The 20,890-nt window shown below is 39.8% G+C and overlaps 1 protein-coding gene across 2 annotated transcripts in view; it reads left to right on the top strand.

The window, feature by feature from the left end:
• The first annotated feature begins 1,489 nt into the window (after positions 1-1,489).
• The window catches only part of MANBA (mannosidase beta), a 91,300-nt gene continuing 71,899 nt past the window's right edge, over positions 1,490-20,890 (top strand). The window contains exons 1-4 of one of the 2 annotated variants that reach the window (XM_045515743.2): positions 1,490-1,819; positions 13,450-13,544; positions 15,546-15,651; positions 16,484-16,654. In XM_045515743.2, the coding sequence (XP_045371699.2) occupies positions 1,643-1,819; positions 13,450-13,544; positions 15,546-15,651; positions 16,484-16,654 (549 nt within the window). In that variant the 5' untranslated portion in view covers positions 1,490-1,642. The remainder of the gene's footprint in view (positions 1,820-13,449; positions 13,545-15,545; positions 15,652-16,483; positions 16,655-20,890) is intronic. The other variant, XM_010953592.3, reaches the window with a different exon arrangement.

The following is a 20,890-nucleotide window of genomic DNA, read 5'->3' on the forward strand; positions in this document are numbered from 1 at the left end:
ATTTGCAGGGATGAATTTTCCTTTGACTTGGCTTAATGGAATTTCTAGGATTTGTGAAAAAAAAATCCTTTGCCACTCTTACTGCCATAAATCTTGTTACCAGTTTTGAACAGACCAGAGCTGGGCATTTAATGCCATGAGTTAGGGAACATTATTTAAATTGAGAGCTCTGTTCCTATCAAAAGTAAAAATACTTCTGGAGTGAGGAAGGCTTTGAACCAGCCAGAACCTCTCCTCCTTAATGGGCTCTACCATAAGGAGACCAAGAGCCAGGAAAGGAGTTTGGGTCCTGTCCCCCACCATATGACAGGCAGGTCACCTGACCTCTTTGGATCCTGTTCCCTTAGTTTTAGGGACTTGGGCTGGATAATCCAAATGTCCCTAAAGCCAAGATGCTAGGCTTGTGAAAAATGCTGACTCTGAAAAAGTAAAATATTGTGCTGTGTCTACAGATTCAGGCAATTCCAGGGCCATTTTAAAGCAATACAAAGCTTAGATTTTATGAAGGGAGAACTTCTCTTCAAAGACTTCTTAAATACAGAAATAAGGCAGATAACATCCACACAGAAGAACCTCAGTCTATTTTATGCAATGTGAAATACCCTCTTCACTTCCTAGATCACAGTCACATGCTGTTGCAAAACTGGGATTCAGGTAGGCTGTGTGACTACCAGCCTTGAAATAAACTGGTATTTCTTGGGTACCTTGGCATTGTTAGGGACAACCGTACATGTTAACGCATTTTATGCTGAAAACAACCTGAATTTGCCTGTGCTTTTAGTGAAGATTTCAGGGACCTCAGGAACCTCCTCGGTGGGGCTTTACAAAACGGAGGTAAATGTTGTAGTCCACTAACATCAGGACAATGGGTTGTGCTTTCTCTGGGCCGGGCCCAACGCTGCACGCTGTGCACGCATTTTCTCAGCCCTCACAACAACCCTACTGATTAGGTGCTTTTAGTAACTGTTTACTCTTTGAAGGGCCGATTATGCTTTGAGATCCACCTGTGGAGCTGCAGGAGGTGGGCGTTACCTTCGCTGGACAGACCCTTGCAGCGTGAATGAGGGGCCGGTGAAGTTTGGGGGAACTAAAGCGTGAGGTGCCTTGGTTTTCGGTTCTCTGAAACAGTGAGGAGCCTCTCTAGCTGTAGTCTCCTCACACTACCATCTGTGCCCGAGCTTTGCGCCACTTTGCGCCCAGAGATCTGTGTATCCCAACTACCCAGCAGGGCTCTCGCCTCCTGTTCAGACATCACGGAGGAGGACGCAGACCGCAGCGGTCCGAGCCCGGAGCCGTGCACCAGGCGGCGGCTCCGGCGGCGGCGGCTCCGGCACCCGCGGCCTGGCTTCTTCCAGCCTGCGAGACCTCCGCGCTCGTGGCCAGCCTGCCGCGCGCGGGGACATGCCGCGGATCCTCGCCGCTCAGATGACCTGAGCTCGGGGCCCGGAGCCGGGGGCGGGGCCTGGAGCCGGAGGCGGGGCCGGAGGCCCGGGGCAGTGAGGCGGGGCGCCGGGGGCCGGGGACTGGCCCCTGGGCGGGGAGAGCTAGAGTTTGGGCTCCTTCCGAGCCGACGGTGGCTTCCGGGGTCCCCGGCAGCGCAGGGGTTCTTGCCCTGTGGGCGTGTGCGGCGTTGGCCAGCGGCATGCACCTCCGTCTGCTTCTGCTGCTTGCGCTGTGCGGTGCGGGCCCCGCTGCCGCGGCGTTCAGTCTCAGCTTGCGGGGAAGCTGGAGGGTCCGCAGCCAGAACAGGTCGCTTGAGCTGCCCGGAGAGGTCCCGGGTTGCGTGCACAGCGCCTTGTTCCAGCAGAGGCTCATCCAGGTACTGTATGCGGCCGCCCCGTCGCGAGCCTGGGCCTGGGTCCTCCCTCGTGCAGAGAGGGGCCCAGGAACGGCCTGCCCGCCCCCGAGCCCGGGGCTGTTCCCTCGATTTGGCATGAACTTCCCTTTTGCATCTTGTGGTCTGTGAGGGGAAACGCCGAGGCAGTGTAATTACTGTTGGTGAAGAGCATGGCTGGGGGTGGGCTAGATGGAGACTGACCCACCCACCCCGGGACAGCAGTAACTCAGGAAAGCAGAGGTTTCGACACGGTAAACAGTTTTACTGGCGGTCTTTTTGCTACAGTGTTCCGCTGAAGCGTGGGTAGAAAGATCTTACTGTCACCGACAAAGCCTAAGGCTGAGGATTATTGTTTCAACTACCTGAACACTGCAGGGGACGATAGTCTTTGCTAAGTAAATGTTAACTGTCTTCAGTAATGTCTCAGTTTTTCATTTTCACTTTCAAGCGTCAGGGAGGCAGATCTGGAATTGATGCAGCAGCACATAGCCTGAGGAGAACGAGACCAGCAAGTATAAGGGTAACGTTAGGATTCCCAGTGTTAGTGTAAAGGCTAAGCCATTTTTAAGGCTGATTGGGATATGAAGAAAGATGCAGTTTCCTCTCGGGGTTTGTGCTATGATGTGTATGTGTGTCCCAACAGATGCTTCAGTTCATAGACTTCTCGTGGAGGACGCTTTCCTGTTTGGCTGCCTGTGGGCAGAAGTTTGCAAACAGACTGCCACCTCCCACTTGGTTTCCATCTGCTGCACATTTTCAGTGGCTTTGCCTGGGACAGGGGGTACTTGATAATGGTTTGCATGCATTGCCCCAATCCTCATAATAACACTGTAGAGTAGGTCCTTTTATCTGCACTGTATGGGAGATATGGAGTTATGGAGCCCAGAGAAGGCAGAGGATTTACCCAAGATCACCCAGCAACTAAGTGGTAGAAATGGAATTCTAACCCAGCCTGGCCTGACTCCATAGCCTTATGTACTGTACAACACTTATCCTGGTGGTATGAAAAATCTTGTTTTTGAAGCAGTGGAGTTGACTGTCAGGAATTTAATTCAAAATTTACTTAAGTGACAGGACAGTCAACGGGGTTATGCCAAATTTCTGATCTGGTACTATCAGAATTCCTGATCTGGTACCATCAGCTTCTTTTCGAGAATATATATCAGAAAGGAAGCAAATGTAAATTACAGTGACCATGGTTGGGTTTATTTCTTAAGTAGGTACTTCTCCAACTCAAGTACTCAAACTATTTTTAGTTAATAAACTACTTAGGACAGGGACCACAGCTGACCTTGGTACCCTGAAGCGTCACTTGCATGTGCCTTGAGAATGCCTGTGTTTAATTTGCAGGGTCTCTCCTTGCATCATCTTCCTGATAGAACTAAGGCAACGGGAAATCATTAGTGGTTATAGCAAATCAGATTATTGTTCCATGTTACAGGGCTGCATACCAAGAAAGAATGTTTGGTTACAAGTTAATGTGAATGAGGTGCTCATAGTATGAAATGACTGATTTTTCCTCACAGGAATAATTTACAATGTCTGTTAAATCTGTTAATAAGTTCTTAAGAAAACTTTAAGTTTCAGGAAGGTAGATGTAGGTCTTAAATGGTAGTGGGATGATCGATGTGAAGGCTTTTGGGGGTTGGGGAACTCCAGGTCTGTTGACGGTACTCATCAGCATTGGTGTCGCTACTGAGTAGTGTGATGTTTTCATTCTATCTGCTTTATTATAACATCCCCTTTTGGTGCTGACCTTAGGAAGTATTCTATAGTTTAGAGTAGACACTGGCCCAAATACTGTGTTTACAGGAGAACTTGAAACATATCTTGCTGAAGTCTTTCAATTAATTATTCATTCACCTAATTATCTCATAAATATTTACTCAGTACCTCCAATGTGGCAGGCATTATTCTAGGTGCTTGGAATCAAGTGGTGAAGAAATCGAAGTCTGTCTCAATAGATAGTGGAGGAGACAGACAATAAACAAATTAATAGATAATGTAGTGACAGGTATAAAGCAGATTAAAGGAAGAGAGAGTGAAGGCCTGTTGGGAAAGATTGCTTTTTAAAAAAAGGTGGTTAAAGATAGTCATTTTGCTAAAGATCTTTTGATGAGTTTGGTTTTAAGGAGAAGCACATTCCCAGCAAAAAAGAAGAGAAGATGGCAGTGGGGAGGAGGTTTGACAGGTCCAGAAATAGTAAGCAGGCCAGTGTGGCCGTCGCCCTGTGAGTCAAGGGGCAGGTGGATGATTTCAAACTAGGCATCTAGGGCAGATCATGCAGGGCTTGTAGGCCACTGGGAAACACTTTGAATTTTATTCTAGCAATGATGGGAAACTATTGGGGTTTTTGAGCTTGGAGTTGCATGATTATATGTGCCTTTAAAGGGTCATTCTGGCTGTTGTGAAGACTACAGTGCATCAGAGTGGAAGCATCAAAACCGGGTAGGGGATGATTGCAGGTGTATGAGCAGGAGGTGATTTCTGGCTTGGACAGGGGTGATGGCAGTGAGATGGTGAGAGTGGTGATGGGAAAACACATTTTAAAGGTAGAAACAACAAGATCTGTTCAGTTGAATTTGTTGATGGATTAAATGTGAGGTGTGAGAGAAAGAGGATTCAAGGAAAACTTCAGGATTGTTCAGTTCGAGCAGTTTGTTAACTAGAATTTGTATTTACTGAGAGGCTCTGTTGCCAGCCTTGAGTGTTTCATACGTGACTGTAGTTCCTATACAGAATCTAAACCTTAGGTGCCTGGAGAGCCTTTTGGGCTCCCTGCTGAAGGTTCATTTATTCATTCAGCCTACTGTAATACCACATACTAACATAGGCATTACAAGTGGAAAAAGAAACGAGCAAGACTCAGTTCTTGTTTGGTGGGAGGTCACATTCTAGTAAGGCTGCAAACCTCATTAATAAGCATATGACATAAAAGTGCTTAGACAAGGGGACACTTAACAGGAATGTTCTCATCTTCCCTGTGCAATTCCTTAGTGGTGTAAGTTTGAAAAGGTTTTGTTAAAAAGAGGTATTCTCAGTGTGCCTGAATTAGAAAATACAGGTAAGTAAGAAGAAAACTTGGAAACCTGACTTCCAGAGATAACTACCTTTAAAATTTAAAAGTACACTATTTCCATTCAGAACACATTTATAAGTATTTAAATATACGGTTTAACAACTTTTTTATATTAAGTATTTCGTGACAGTTTCGTATGCAGTAAACATATTTCTACAGACCACGTTCAATGGTCTTTTTAAATTTCGTTGTGTACATTTGCCAGCGTTTATAATCTATCACTTATTTTTGAATAGTATCTGATTCCATTTTTTCTATTCTTCAGTGAAGATCTTATTAGCTTAATTTTAGTTAGTGTGCATCCTTATCTTTTTAGACTAAAGTTTAGAAGTGGAATTACTGATCCAAAAGTATATGCATTTTATTTAGTCTTTTCATGTGTATTTCTAAGTTGTTCTTCATAAAAATTGTACCAGTTTTACATTTCCATCATCATTTTATCAGAGTGCTTATTTTATGTGCTAGATTTAGATATTATTTTAAAAAACAAAAATAGAAACAATTTGCATTCTGTGAGGTTAAACACCTTTTGTTTATTTCATGTTTATTGGTGATTTGGGGTTACTTATTCATGTTTTTAATCATTTTTCTGTTGACCCCTTTAAATATAGATTTGTTAGACCTCTTGTTATGTATTTAAAAAAACTTCCCATTTGTTAATGATGTATTTGGTCCTATAGATGTTTTAAAGTTTTATATGTTGCAATCTTACAAGATTTTATTTCTTTTATCATTGTTTCTGTGTTTGGTATCATGCTTTGGAAGTAATTCCCTGTCTCCCAATTAAATATTTTCAGATATTTTCTCCTTTTAGTGTTTTTGTAATTCCTCTTTTGTATTTAAAATTTTGATCTATTTGAGTTTTTCCAAATGGTTAAACAGTTTTTTATATCTCATGATTTGAACAATTTCCCTTTTGTCAACTGATATAAAACATTACTTTTATCATATGTGAAATTCTCATGTACTGGTATAATTTTCTTATTCCTTCTTTTAAAGTTCTTTTAAAAAGAGTAATAAATGTTTAATGCTTATTGTCCAAAAAAATTGATGCAGAGAAATATAAAATATAAAGAAGCAGGAAAAAGCCAATAAAAAGTATACTATACAGCAGAAGTAATCACTGTGAAACTTTTCATGTGTATCTTTCCAGATTTTTCTAAGTGTGTATACAAGCAAATATAATAACATAAGAATGAAGTCAATCCCTGGGATGGTTTGTAAGCTACTTCTTCACTTAAAATATATAGTGAACATCTCTCTAAAGCTATAAAAGTCTATAAATACAGATCTAGAATAATTTTAATAACTGCATAGACTCCATTATAAATATGTTCTTACTCAAAATCTACATTTAAAAACAGAAGAAAATATATTATAAATATATACATACATTACTAAAAATGGTAGGTACCAGATGCTTAGCACTTTCTCTAAATTTTATCGTTACTTTATATTCTTCACGTGTAATTGGGACAAATGTTCCGAGAAGGATATTTTTTAGATGTGTAAATTTATAAAATACAAGATTATATCATAGTAGCTATCCATGTGATTAACAAGTTAGTCTTTTTCTTTTTTCCTCTGTTTTTTTGAGGGGGAGGTAATTAGATTTATTTATGTATTTATCTTTGGAGGAGGTGCTGGGGATTGAACCCAGTACGTCAGGCATGCTAAGCATGCACTTTACCACTTGAGCTATACCCTCCCCTCAACAAATTAGTCTTAATTATTCTGTCCAATGAGCTGCCATTCTGTCCAAGGAGCCATGAATCTGTTGACGAAGGCTCTAATATGCAGGTTAACACTCATTAAGTACATTCTAATAAAATATATACATCAATGTGGATAAATGTGTATATATATATTTTTATTGAAGTATAGTTGATTTATGTTTCAGGTGTACAGCAAAGTGATTCAGTTTATATATATATATATATTCTTTTTGAGATTCTTTTTCATTATAGGTTATTACAAGGTATTGAATATAGTTCCCTGTGTTATACAGTAGGACCTCGTTGCTTACCTATTTTGTATATAGTAGTGTGTATCTATTAATCCCAAATTCCTGATTTATCCTTCCCTCCCCCTTTCCTCTTTGGTAACCATAGGTTTGTTTTCTATGTCTATGAGTGTAGATAAATGTATACTTTTGTACACTTTAAGTAGCCAAGAGGAAATTATCATGTGAATATACTTTTAAAAAACTTTATTTTGGTGAATTTCAAACAAATTTGAAAATAGAGTAGCAGAATGAACTTCCATTTCCCCATCATCCAGCTTCAGCAGTTCGTGGCTAATTTTGTTTTTTTCTCGTCAACTGTGCCACCCCTTATTTTGAAGCAGTCCTAGACATCACATCATTTCATCCTCAAACATTTCAGTGTGGCTTTCTAACAACAATACCATTATCACTCATATGAATATTTTTGATGTGTTTCAGAGAAGGAAGTCCCATGAGTATGGTCCAAAATGACTAACCATAAATTTATTCTTAAAATAGAAGGTATTTTTTCTGGTTGCTACACTCACCTTCCACAGAGGACTTACAAATGGAATGTTTGACTTTATTTGATCATTTTATGTTGTGAAATAATCTCAAAAGCCTCTAGAAAAGGAACCATTTAAAGGTCTGATTGTCTTCTTCTAAAAGTTTGACTGCTGAAACCGTGTGTGACATGAGAGAAGTTAACCAATGACTCTGTATTTGAAATTTCAATTTGAACCGGAATAGTCATCAATTAATAATATTACTCAGCTTTTAGGAGTTGAGAACCATGAGATTTTTCAGCTGTCCTTTTAAAAAAAGATATCTAAAAAAAAAAAACAAACCCTGATTCTTAAACCTGCACACGTGCTTCTTCATTTGATGCCACATGGGGTGTGGTTAGGGCACGGGAGGGTTTGCTTCTCAGGGCCGCATACAGGGAATCAAAGGATCATCCAAGGGTTGGATCTTTAGGTGAGTGCCGGCTGGTGCGTGTCACATGGAAGTACGCATAGTCACCCTCGCCTATGAAATTCATCTTCATATGCTATTTACTTGGTGCCTTCCATGTACAGCGCACTCCTTGGGCCTCTTAGGTTGCACTTGTTCGTATAATTCCCGCAACAGCTGAGGCTCAGAGAAGTTATGGCCTAAGATCGTGCACCTAGTAAATGGTGGGGCAAGGATTCAACCCAGATCTTCTTTTCATGTCCCACACTGCCTGTTGGCAAGATGAATACATAGTAAGCAAAGGGAACAACTATTGTTTTAATTTAAAGATGTCCAGCGAAAACAGGGACAAGAGCACAACATCCTTTCGTTCAAAATATACCACCCTAGACATCCCATTTGGTAAATTTCTTGATAAATGAAAGATTTTCTGAGGGTCATTCCATACATCACTTCTTCTCTCTTCTCTGTCTCTTGAAAGTCTGTTTGTTTCAGCCATCACCTCTGTGTCAGAATTGCTCAAATGCCTTCATCTCGAATTACCACTTCTCCTGGTTTGTAGCCAGAAATTTTGCTTCACTTTTCTACCTGAGTGTGTTCATGGTGTATTGAAACTCAGTGTATCCAGATGTCTCTTCTCAATCCTCCCAATCCTTGGTTTCTTGTATTTCACCCATTTCTAACAAGAGCACCCATACTTTCTCAGTGAACGAGGCCCAGAATTTGATGCCTATTTTCTTTATTTTTCCTTCTCACTTACACTGCTAGTTGCTGGATCTTATAGGTCCAGCACATGGCATCTTGTCACCATTCCCTCCTAGTCATTTATACTGCTGTCCACCCGGCTTATTGTTTTCTTTTTTAAAAAGAGGTCAGTTAATTTTAATGACTTTCAGAAATAGGTAACGGATGTAATCAATAGAAAATTGGAAAGGTACGATATATAAAGAAAAGCCAGTCTCTTTCTATCCCTGATTCCTAGTTTTTTGGTTCCCTTCCACAGAAACAACCAGTGTTAACCAGTTTCTTGTGTAGGCAGTATTCATATATCTTGCGATATACATCTATAAACATACAGAGACACATATCATATATAGATTTATATATATTTCTCCCTACCAATGATAGCATTCTGTGTATATTGTATACTGACTTTTTTCTTTACTTTAATGTATATTAGGCATCACTTCAGGTCAGTACATGTCATAGTGGTGATAAATACCATTTATTGAATGCTCACTGTGTGCCATGACTGGGTCTAAGTAGTTTCCATCCATCACCTCTTGCAAATACTGATCCTGGGAGGTGCTTTTATTATCCACATTCTAGAACTGAGAAAACAGAAGTATAGTGGTGTTGTACGAGTTTCACGGGGTTGGGCTTGGACTTGAACCCATGCCAAAAAGATTGCTCCCCACCGCTGCTTTTACCTGTCAGCTCAACGCCTCCTCCCGGCCCCTTCTCAGGGGCAGCAGCTGCACATGTGGTTCTGTTCAGCTGCCCAGCCTCGCTCCCGGAACAGGTGTGAGCTCCTCCGACCCTTCGTATCAGTCAAGAATCTCTCTCCAGGCATTTCCCTCAACCTCGTGAGTTCTAGCCTGCGCTCAGGAGTAGGCTAAGAAACTGTCTTGTTTCCCCTTGTAATATATATACCCCCTTTAACTCTTGCACTTTGGACAGAAAAGGAGTTTCCTTCTGTTGCAACCCCTTTTCACCTAGAGCTGTGTTAGATAGGAAAGCAGGATTATTAGTTTGAGGATTGTAGGAGAAAAATGATGTTAAGGCCAACCGCAGTGCTTTGACTGACTCATGAGCGTGGGCTCGGCTGTAGCCCTGCGCCCTCTGAAGGAAGGATCAGACACATCTGACGATGGAGAGATGGGGGTTCTGGAGATCACGGCTTCTTCAGGATGGAACACACAAATACCCTTAGGTACTTTAGAGTAGCTTAGCCTCCTCTGACTTTTTTTCCTTCTTATGTAATACTCGATACTTGGAAAGTTATATACACATGTGCATTTCTGATTTTGAAAGTCTAATAAATAAAAACATTTTGTAATAGTAAAAAAAAAACCATTTTGTAATAGTAAAAAAAAAACCTTTTGTAATAGTCAAAAAAAGTCTGATAATTACATGAATACCCATGCACCTGCTCTCCAGTGTATGTATGGCCTGTATTCTCGGTGCCACTGGGGGTTCCTGGCACCTACCCCACTCCCCACCTGGCCCTTCACCGGCCTCCCCCTAAAGGAAACATATCCTGAATTATCATTCTGTTGCTTTTTACAAGTTAAGGTTTTACCAGATACCTGTGTATCTTAATATATTGTTTAGTTTTGCTTGTTTTCAGATAAATGTTTTCTTAAACTTTATTTTTGCCTAAGTATCCAAGAAACAATATCTGTAAATGAAACAAAAAATTCCTTTTCTCCATGTCACTCCACGTGAAGAAATTCTGTCTGGCAGAGAATCAGTCATTGGACTAAAGCAGAGGGGGGAGTGGGAAAGCTACCACTGGTTGAGTCCTTCAATCTGTAAGTAGAAATAATAGATGAAGTTGAGAAGCTTACAGAGGGAGGAGTCGGGCGTGTGACTTGCATGGTCTGATGACACAGGGCTTGTCGATGTGCGACAGGTATGGTAAGTGTCAGTTATAAACAGCTGGTTCAGGCCCCATGGAGCGTGTTTCTCTCCCAGCCTGCCCTTGGTAGGTAGCACTGACACTGTTAACAATGGATGGCACTGGTGACATTGATGGCTGTGTGAGGTGATGAGTAAGCACGTGGACGCAGGAGCCGGATTCCCTGGGTCTGAATCAGCGCCCCACCACTTCATAGCCATCTGACTTTGCGCCTTGGACTCTTGTTAGAAAATGGGGGTGATGATGCTGCTGACTCCGCAGGGTCACAGGCAGCACCCGATCTTATTATTGCTGTTGCAGAGATCATCTGGTATAAAAGCGTAGGTAAATGTGCAGTGAGGCACACAGTACAGTTGAAAAAATGCTGACCTTGGTGTCAGACTGAATTCATTTTGTTCTGCTTAGTTGTGTGACCTTAGGAGAGTCACTTCACCTTTTGGAGTTTTAGTTTCTTCCTCTATAAAATGGTATTTACTGCACATGTTTGTTACGAAGAGAAGAGTGTGTGTGAATGCCTATCTTGGAGGCTGATAGAAAGTAAATGGTCAACACGTGATACAAGTTACTGTCTTTAGGGTTCCTGGGTTTGCTTTAACAACTCAGCCACTTACATGGGTCCCTTCGTCATCAGACATAATGCTGAGCTGCTGTTTGCTTTAAATAGGACTCAGAATTTTAATGAGCAAAGGGAATCAGACCACTTTGGAACCAAATTAAGTTGGTTGCTTAGCACTTGCAATAGTTATTATAAATATCATCTGAGTCTCTGCAACTTTTATTTTAGGGAGGGTAAGATATTTTCCCTTAGAGCAATTTTTTTTAATAGACTTTGGTTTTTTTGGGGAACCATTTTCAGGTTCACTGAAAACTTGAATGGAAAATACAGACAGTTCCCATATATCCCCATACATGTACAGCTACCCCGCTGTCAACACTCCACACCAGAGTGGTACATTTGTTAACATCAATGAACCTTATAACGCTGACCCATCATTATCACCCAAAGTCCATAGTTTATGTTGTGGTTCACTCTTGGTGGTGTACATTCTATGGATTTTGACAAGTGTATAATGATACGTATCCACTGCTACAGTATCACTTGGAGTAGATTCACTGCCCTGAAAATGCTCTGTTCTCGCCCTGTTCATCCTTCTCTCCCCCTTAATCCCTGGCGACCACCGATCCTTTTACTGTCTCCAGAGTTTTGCTTTTTCCAGAATATCACGTAGTTGGAATCATACAGTATGTAGCCTTTTCAGATTGGTTTCTTTCAAGGAAGAAAAAAAACTTAACCCTCTAAATTCTGTTTGTCTAGAAAAAAATGTGTCCAAGAAGATAGCCCTCTGGAGCTCAACACGCAGATTCCTTCAAGGAGCCGGGAGACAGGAAGGAGACCATCAGTCAGTCTCAAGGCTCAGCAGGTTGCCGTGCTGCAGCTGCGTTAGCCTCCCCACCTTCCTTCTCAGGATGTTTTTAACTATATTGGATGAAGTCCACAGTGTAGAGTTATCAATTGGGCTGGGTGAGACACATGGGAAGCTAATAATTAGGTGCCTATTCAAACCTGCATCCTTAAACATTTACTCCTTTAATTCACTGGGGAGGCTGAGTCCCCTGTGTGAGGAAGAGAAGAGAAGGAAGTGAGTGGGCTCGGCCTGGCACACCCCATTTAGTAGAACAAAAGCTCACCGTTAACCAGACCCTAAAAGTCAGTTTAGTGATTACTGGTTATTATTAACTCTCATCAACCACTCCTTCCCCTGACGCTTATCAAAATATTTCTTCTCGTCAGCAGGGAAGTTTGTAAGTTTGGCAGTATTTGCGCTGCCTGTGTATTCTCTGTAGGAGATCCTTTTTGTGCTCACTTAGTAAAGCTGAGTGAAAAATAACTTTGTTAATGCTAAGTAAATCCAAGGAGTGGGAGTTTTGCTGACCTTTGGGCAGTGGAAGAGAAACATTCCCCCTGGAGGTCAGCTGGGATAGTGGCAGCAAAACACAAAGTGAGAACCACAGGGCGTGAGAGGCTGATGGCGCCACACCATCAGAAGTTCTGTCCTTCATTCTCTGCTGATACCTTGCAGGCTCTGTGGTTTTTTTTAAAAGTGTAATTGATTTACAATGTTAGTTTCAGGTATATAGTAAAGCGACTCAGTTATACATATACATACATATATACATATATATTTTTTTCAGATTCTTTTCCATTATATGTTATTACAAGTAATTGAATATAGTTCTCTATGCTGTACAGTAGGTCCTTGTTCTTTATTTTTATATATATTAGTGTGTATCTGCTAATCCCAAATTCCTAATTTATCCCTCTCCCATCTTTTCCCCTTTGGTAACCATAGTTTGTTTTCTATGTCTATGAGTCTGTTTTTGGTTTGTAAACAATATTTGTATCATCTTTTTTAGATTCCATATATAAGTGCGATCATATTATATTTATCTTTCTCTGTTTGACTTACTTCACTTAGTATGATAATTCCTGGGTCCATTCATGTAGCTGCACATGGCATTATTTCATTCTTTTTTATGGCTGAGTAATGTTCCATTGTATATATACACACATCTTTATTGTGTTTGGTTTTAACAAAGGAAGCCAGTCTTCATCTCCACACGTTTGTTGATTATGAAACTATGTAATATTTATTTCTCAGAGCTTGTTCATTTCAGGTATTTTGTTGGACTTTTTTTTTCTACGTTTTAAAATATTCTTAGTATTTCTAGTATGCAAATGCCATGTCAACTTTGTTTGAAAGGTAATGGTCTCATAAATGGATGGAGCATTAGCCTTGTGGTTGGGATGTGCTGATATATAAAATGTGTGCCCTTCTAGGCCAAGAGTTCATTAGTTTTTAGGTAATAAATAACTATCATTAATTATTTATTTCATGTTTATTTAATTCATTTATTTTTGCGTATTTAATCATCTACCATCATTTTTTCAACAGGATCCTTACTACAGATTTAATGACCGTAACTACAGGTGGATTGCCTTGGATAACTGGACCTACAGCAAGAACTTTGTGATTCCATTTGACACTGGGTATGTATGTGTGTATATCTCTGTTTATATCAATATCTATCCATTTATTATTATTATTATTTGAACTTTTCTTCTTTTTCTATCTGCAATAATTTTTTGTTTGCTTAGGTTGCATATCGGAGTGTTCTCAGACTAAAGCCTGTAAAAGTGAATATATGATATATATTTCGATTTGTGTATGAGGATGGTGCCACTGATCACTAGTCACAAAATTATGTTGTATTCAGTCATTTTTCCAGTCGTTATAATGATGTCACCTAGACCTAGTCAGTTCTTTTGCCATCATTTCCTTCCCTTGCCCTCCTATGAATCCGTAGAGTGTATATATTTATAATATTGTCAAGTAGGATCAGAGAGACACCATTTGTTTGGTGTGGTGTTAACCAGTCACTGAAACTATGGCATTGGCCTTATATTACATCATGAGGCCGTGAGGAAAAGCACGATACGGTTTTCAGTGATGTTCTAAGTATCAGAATATAACCCAATTATATCTACCACCATTATTGTTAAATAAAAAAAACCCTTCTGTTCCTTTAATATTACTTCTTGTTGGTAATTGTTTACTAGCTTCTTAAAAGAGAAATAAAACCAAAATGTAGTGCTCAATATCACGGAATTACTGTGTTCTGGGCTCTTATTTCCGGATAATACTTAAAATATCTCCAATAGGGTGTCCTGCTTCACCTTGAACTCAGCATATCCAAAACTTAACCAGTTGACTTTCCCACTTAAAGCTTACTTTATATTCTAGCAGCCTTATTATTTCTCTTGATGTAACACCATCTTTCCAATCTTCCATGCCTAAGGGGCTTCTGGCTCATCATATCTTTCCTTCATCTCCCTGTATTTGGTCTGTTTCTGAGAACTATTCATTTTTGCCTGTCATTTCTCTTGATTCAGCCTCTTCCTCCTCATTTCCACCTTTGCCTAGACCTTTATTAGTGAGTACCTGGAATGAGACCAAAGCTGCCTAACTCGATTTCTTGCTTTGTCTTTTTATTTTCCTTTTGTATGTGGAAGAAACATGTGATTTATCTTGATCCATCAGAATGCTGATTTTTACCATTGATTCTTCCTTTTGATTGGCAGATCAAGTGTGATCTTCTCTGCTTATCTGTGAAAGTACTGCTTACTTGCCAATCCTGTACCACTTCCTGCATCTTTGCCCCCCCATCCCTCCCCAGCTCTAGGCAACCACTAATTTGTTTATTTCTGAATTTGTTTCTTCTGGAAATCTCAAATAAATGGAATTATACAATATGTAGTCCTTTGTGGCTGGCTTCTTTCATTTAGCATAATGTTTTGAAGTTCATCCATGTTGTCATATTCACCAGTACTTCATTTGTTTTTATTGCCAAATGCTATTTTATTGTATAGATATATCACACTTTATTTACTCTTTTTTAAACTCTTATTTTCTGCTTGAAGTCTTTCCTTATAGCAGGCTCTGATAGCACTTGTATCCAACAAGACTGCACTACAAACTAGAAGAGGTTGAAAGCTTTGTCTGGTTTCCTGTGTTTTAGGCTTGAATACTGACCTGACTGCAGATTCCTTAAATTCAAAGATTGTTTTAGTTTCCTATAAGGCTTAGCAGAGTACTGGGCACATATTTACTCACAGATACTTGTTAGTTGGTTAATGCGTTCTCTTAGTGTTGGTACATGTAATAATCTGTGAAAATGTTTTGTATCTATTACTTAACTTCGTTCTTATAAGAACTTTGTGAAGTTCTAGAAAAAAAGTCAAAGCATTTAGAAATTAGAAGGGTGCTCATAATTTTATGGTGATTGAAATTTTATGAAGAAAGATAAACTGGATCACTCAACATAAAAATGTATTAAACCAATACTTTTGAAAATTTCATTGGAAAATGCCTTTTAAGAATATATATATTTTTGTGAAACACTTTTTCCTTTCATTCTTAACTAGTAAAAAAAAAAAGAGAGTTACCTAAGTTAATGTTTCATACATCTTGTTTTAAAAATCTTTTTTTAGCGAATGGCAAAAAGTAAATTTGATTCTTGAGGGTGTCGATACAGTTACAAAAGTCCTGCTCAATGGTGTTCCTGTTGGGGAAACAGACAACATGTTCAGAAGATATGTAAGTACCTAATGACATCAGGTTAAAAAGGACCACTTGTGTGTGTTTGTGTTCATTGTTGTCTGAGGGGGGAAGGTAAGTGCATGATTGCCCATGCAGGGAGGCACGAGCCCTTTGATGCACTGGGTAAGTAAGTTACTTTATTTCTCAGTTGCCACATTTGTGGAATGATGAAGACACTCCAGCCTGATGGAGTTATTGTGAGGATTTAAGGAGCTAATTATATAAAATGATCAGCACAGTTTTGGGCACATAGGAAATGTTTGACAAATCCCATTCCCTTCCCTTATTAATTGGTAATCCAGAGTTTCATGGGAAATGGCAATTGACAAGCAATTTTAAAAGAAAACGTTCCTTCCTTACTGGAACAGTTACCTTAAAAGCTTGTATCCTGAGCTCCCTTCCCTTTCAGGGGTAGACTTTTCAAAACAAAAATAACTTATGACTTAGAAATACATGCTATGCATACCAGAGAGTCAGGTTATCACGAAGTGTCTAGGAAATCCTTGGCAATTCAGAGCCATGTGTAAATAGCCAGAGCAGACATTCCAAGGCTAAAGATAGTCTCTGCTTGCTCTGTTTGCCTAGGACCATCATCATCAGTAAAAATAGCAGGAGAAAACCTAGAAATCTACGTTTGGGTAGGAGAACGTACTCAGTTGTAACTAAAAGCCAGCAACTAAGTCATACTATTTTGGTGAAGTGCTTTCTCCTGCAAAAAGTTTAAACCTAAATATTTCATTCTTTTTAATGCATGTTTCATACATTCTGCCTATAGCTAAAATTTTACACATGAGGCTACTTCCACATCTGTTCTTTCTTTATAATTCAGAGGTTTGATATTACACACGTGGTCAAAGCAGTGAACTTCATCGAGCTGTATTTCCAGTCACCAGTGATATATGCGGACCAGAGGAGCAAAGCTCACACAAGCTACGAGGTGCCCCCCAGCTGCCCTCCAAGTGAGCAGGAGGGCGAGTGCCATGTCAACTTTATTCGAAAGGTAATGGTCCCACAGTGGGGGGCTTTAGCCTTGAGTATGGCATTCCAGCATATGAGATGCTTGTTTGAAGACTCCAGTTGTATTTCAGAAGTTGGGCATCTCTTTCCTGTCCCCTTAGTGGGAATTAAAAATTGGAAATAAGAACCAAAAGTTATATGAATTTTGTGGAGAATCTGTCTTTCTAGGTTTCCTTCTTGAGGCATGCTTCAGAACTTAGGTAATGTTGGAGAAAGAAGAAAAATAGGTGACTGATAATGCACCTTTACTTAAAAAAAAAAAACAACACGCAGGTTTATCAAACTTTTCACCAGACTGAAGGGTTCTTACCTATCTATCTGTCTGTCTGTTTATCTGTCTATTTATCTTTTTGAAGGGTTCATATTTATGAGTGATCCTTGTTACTAAGAAGCCTTCTACAACTATTAGAATCTTTGTTGACATACCCGATATTTTTTGCTAGGTTCTCATAAAATCTAAGATAACAAAACTCACAGGTGATTATTTTTCTTTGAGTCTGATCTCAGGCTAGATGACTGGACTCATTGAATTAGTATTCTATGTGACGTTTTGTTTTAGATTTAATTTTTATTAGAAAATTTCAATTGTGGTAAAATGTAATACAAAATTTACAATGTTAATTGTTTTAAGTGTACAATTCAGTAGTCTTAAATATATTCACACTGTTGTGAAAGCAATCTCCAGAACTTTTTTATCTTGCAAAACTAAAACTCTATACCCATTAAAAAAATAACTCCCCATTTTCCCCAGCTCTCAGGCCCTGGCAACCACTGTCCTTTCTGCTTCTGTGAATTTGACTCCTCCAGTTACCTCATAAAGTAGAATCATAGTGTCTGTCTTTTCATGACTGGCTTAGTTCTCTCAGTATAATGTTCTCAAGGTTTATCCATGATGTAGCATGTGCCAGAATTTCCTTCCTTTTTAAGGCTGAATAATATTCCGTTGTATGCACATGCCACATTTTGTTTATTCATTCAATGTCAGTGAACATTTGGGTTGCTTCCACCTTTTGGCTATTGTGAATAATGTTGCTTGTATATGGATGTACAAATATCTCTTTGAGACCCTGCTTTTCAGTTCTTTTGGATTCTATACCCAGATGTGGGATTACTGGATTATATGATAATAATATTTTTAATTTTTTGAGGAACTGGTTTTAACAACAAATGTAATAATTGGTTTCATTGTGAAGATACTAAGAGTATTTTTCCAGCTCTCATTAGCTAAAACCTCAGTTGGTAAGTTCTGATTATTAAATGGCTCTCTTTGGACTAGATGGATTTACCATTAAGTTATGTTTCCTTAATATAAGTATTAAGGTCAAAACTGTGCCTCCTCCTGTTTGGTTTGACCTCCCCAAACTTCTGTCAGTGTCTCAGGCAGTATCTGTTCACACTGCTGTAACTGAACAGTCAGGTGTCCCGGGGAACACTTGGGTACTTACACTTCTATGTAAAATTCGTCTTTTGTGTTTTTCCTTTGGCTTCAAATGGCATAGTGGTTTGAATACTAGAGGTTGCAATTTTTCCCTCTCTTCGTCTGTGTTTAACTTTCTATCAAAACAAGGACTTCCTGGATCTGAATGTGAAAAGCTTGCTTTTCAGGTCATTAATAAAGTTGTATAGTATATATAAATACACATGTTATTCATATGCCCATGTGGTATTTTCCTTCTGCCCCCTATTCAGCTGTGGCATTTACAACACTCTTTCAGGTTATCTGGGTAGGACAAAATCTTTTGTTACTGAAATCAGAAATCAGACCCAGGTTTCCGTCCTCGCAGTCTGTGGGACAGTAAACTTGGGCAAACTTGCCAGAACAATGATTTGCCTCTTCATGTTTCTGGTTAGTTACATGATTCAGTGGGAAAAGACCTGAACTGGAGACCAAGCCAGGGATCTTGGCTATGAATTCTGGCTTTACAAAATAAGAGTGATTGTAGACAAGTCCATCATTTGTATGTGGAGCAAATCTTTTCTCCTCCTTCTTAATTGTGTTGATATGAGGATACAGTGAAGTAATAATGTATTTGCATACTGTAAAGTGCTATGCAGCTTTTCACAGTGGAGGGTAAGGATATTATATATTTTGGAGACTTACTTCTATAATAAGAACTTCTAAGTATGTAACTCACTAAACGCCTCAGCATAGTTTATATGAAGTTAATGGGTAGAGGTGGAGGGTGGGCTGTAAAGAGAAAATGCTACTCTCTGTCTGTTCTTTGACCCCGCACTGTCTCCATTTTAACACAAATCCCCTTTTGTGTCTGCTTCTGTCTATGTCAGGCTTGGATGGGTGGACCCTTCCCCTCAGCTATCCTCTTAGCAGTATTCTACACCACCTGCCCAGTTTCCACCTGCATCTGCGGACATTCCTTCTGAGTCTCTTTATCCAGGTCAACCTCCGATTGATATGCTCCCAGCCTGAAACATAGAAAGCCCTTTTATTTGGAGAGGTTGTATGCAGAAGGCTGATTTGTAGCCCTTGCTGGGGAGAATGGTCTGCCTTATATGATGTTGAATATTTTTGCCCTCCTCCTTCTCCCTGTCCCTAGTAAAAGATTACATGAAGTTACAGACTCTTGAGTCAATATCTCCAAGGTGGTTTTCATTTTGAGCATGAGAATCTTAAGTGGTGAACATGATACTTAAGTGAATTTATACAGATGTGGATGCTGTGATTTTATTTCTTTATCTTTTTCTGTAGTGGAAACTAAATTATCTCTGTTTTAGATAAATACAGAGCTTAGGAAGTAATCCTTAAATGAGGACAGTTTGGCCAAGTGCTCAGGTTCTGTTCTACAAATGCTCCATTCAGAAGATCAAGTACTTCCTCTGGTGCTTGTTCTTTTTTAAAAGCTTTCATAGCCTCACACATTATAATTGACTATATTTTGCAAATACCTTTTTTTTTCTTTAAAGAAGTAGAAATCAGAAGAATTCTGCTCTGGCCACCTGTGTCACTGTCTAAATTCTGAACTGATTACCTTTAGGTTGTAAGTTCAGAAACCAGGACTTCTGAATTCATACTGGCAGAAATAGGGGTTGGCAAGTCTAACTGGAGTTTCTTAAACCTATTTATAAATATCTTTATCGGGGGGGGATAGAAAAATATATTTATCTTTCAATATATTTCCTCATTCTTTATAGTTATTACATTTAAACACAGTGGTAGGTTCAGAGATATTTTGGAGAAGCTTCAAGAGTAACTATTGCGTTGCTTCAGTGTAATATGCTTTTAAAGAGTAAAGGAACATAATTAGGCTTTGTGGTCTTAGAACATTTCTGCCAAGTTTAACTATGCCCAGGTTGACAGATTAGTTGCTGTATTATCTATTGCTGTGTAACAATTATATCAAAACGTACCAGTTTAAAATAACATTTATTATCACAGTTTCTGTCAGTCAGGAATGTAAGTGTGGCTTAGCTGGAAACTTCTGGCTCAAGGTCACTCAGGAGATTACAGTCAAGCTGTGGACCAGGGCTTCAGTCATCTTAAGGCCGGACCAGGCCTGCCTAAGTTCACCCATGTGGTTATGGGCAGGCCTCTGATGGGCTTCCAGGCTCACTCACGTGGGACTTTCTACGGAGCTGCCTCACAGCCTGGCAGCTGGCTTCCCCCTTGGCCAATAGAGAGTTGAGAGAGAGCACCCAAAACAGAAGGTGCAGTCTCTTTTATTACCTAATTTTGGAAGGGCCATCACCCCTGCGGTGTTCTGTTGGTTAGAAGTGGTTCCCTAGGACTAATCCATACTCAAGGGGAGGGGGTTACACAAGGGCATGAACACCAGGAAGGGGTCATTGTAGGTCATTTTAGATGCTGTATATGAGACACACACACACTATTACGGACTTAATTGTCCCACCCTGATATGTATATTTAATCTTAACCCTCACTAGGTCAAAATATCACCCTCTTTGGAGATGAGGCCTTTAACGAGGTGATTAAGTTAAATGAGACCATTCAGATTGGTCCTAACCCAGTATGATTGCTGTCCTTATAAGAGGAGGAAATTTGGACAACAGAGGGAGACGCTAGGGATGTGTGTGCTCAGAAAAGGCTCTGTGAGGGCACCGTGAGAAGGCGGAAACCAAACCTGCCAACACCTTGATCTGGGGCTTCCCAGCCTCCAGAACTGTGAGAAAAGTAATTTCTATTGTTTAAGCCACCCAGTGTGCGTTATTTTGTTGTGGCAGCCTGAACACACTAATATACACA

This window comes from Camelus bactrianus, chromosome 2 (genome assembly GCF_048773025.1).
Source record: "Camelus bactrianus isolate YW-2024 breed Bactrian camel chromosome 2, ASM4877302v1, whole genome shotgun sequence".
Taxonomy (NCBI): Eukaryota; Metazoa; Chordata; class Mammalia; order Artiodactyla; family Camelidae; genus Camelus; species Camelus bactrianus.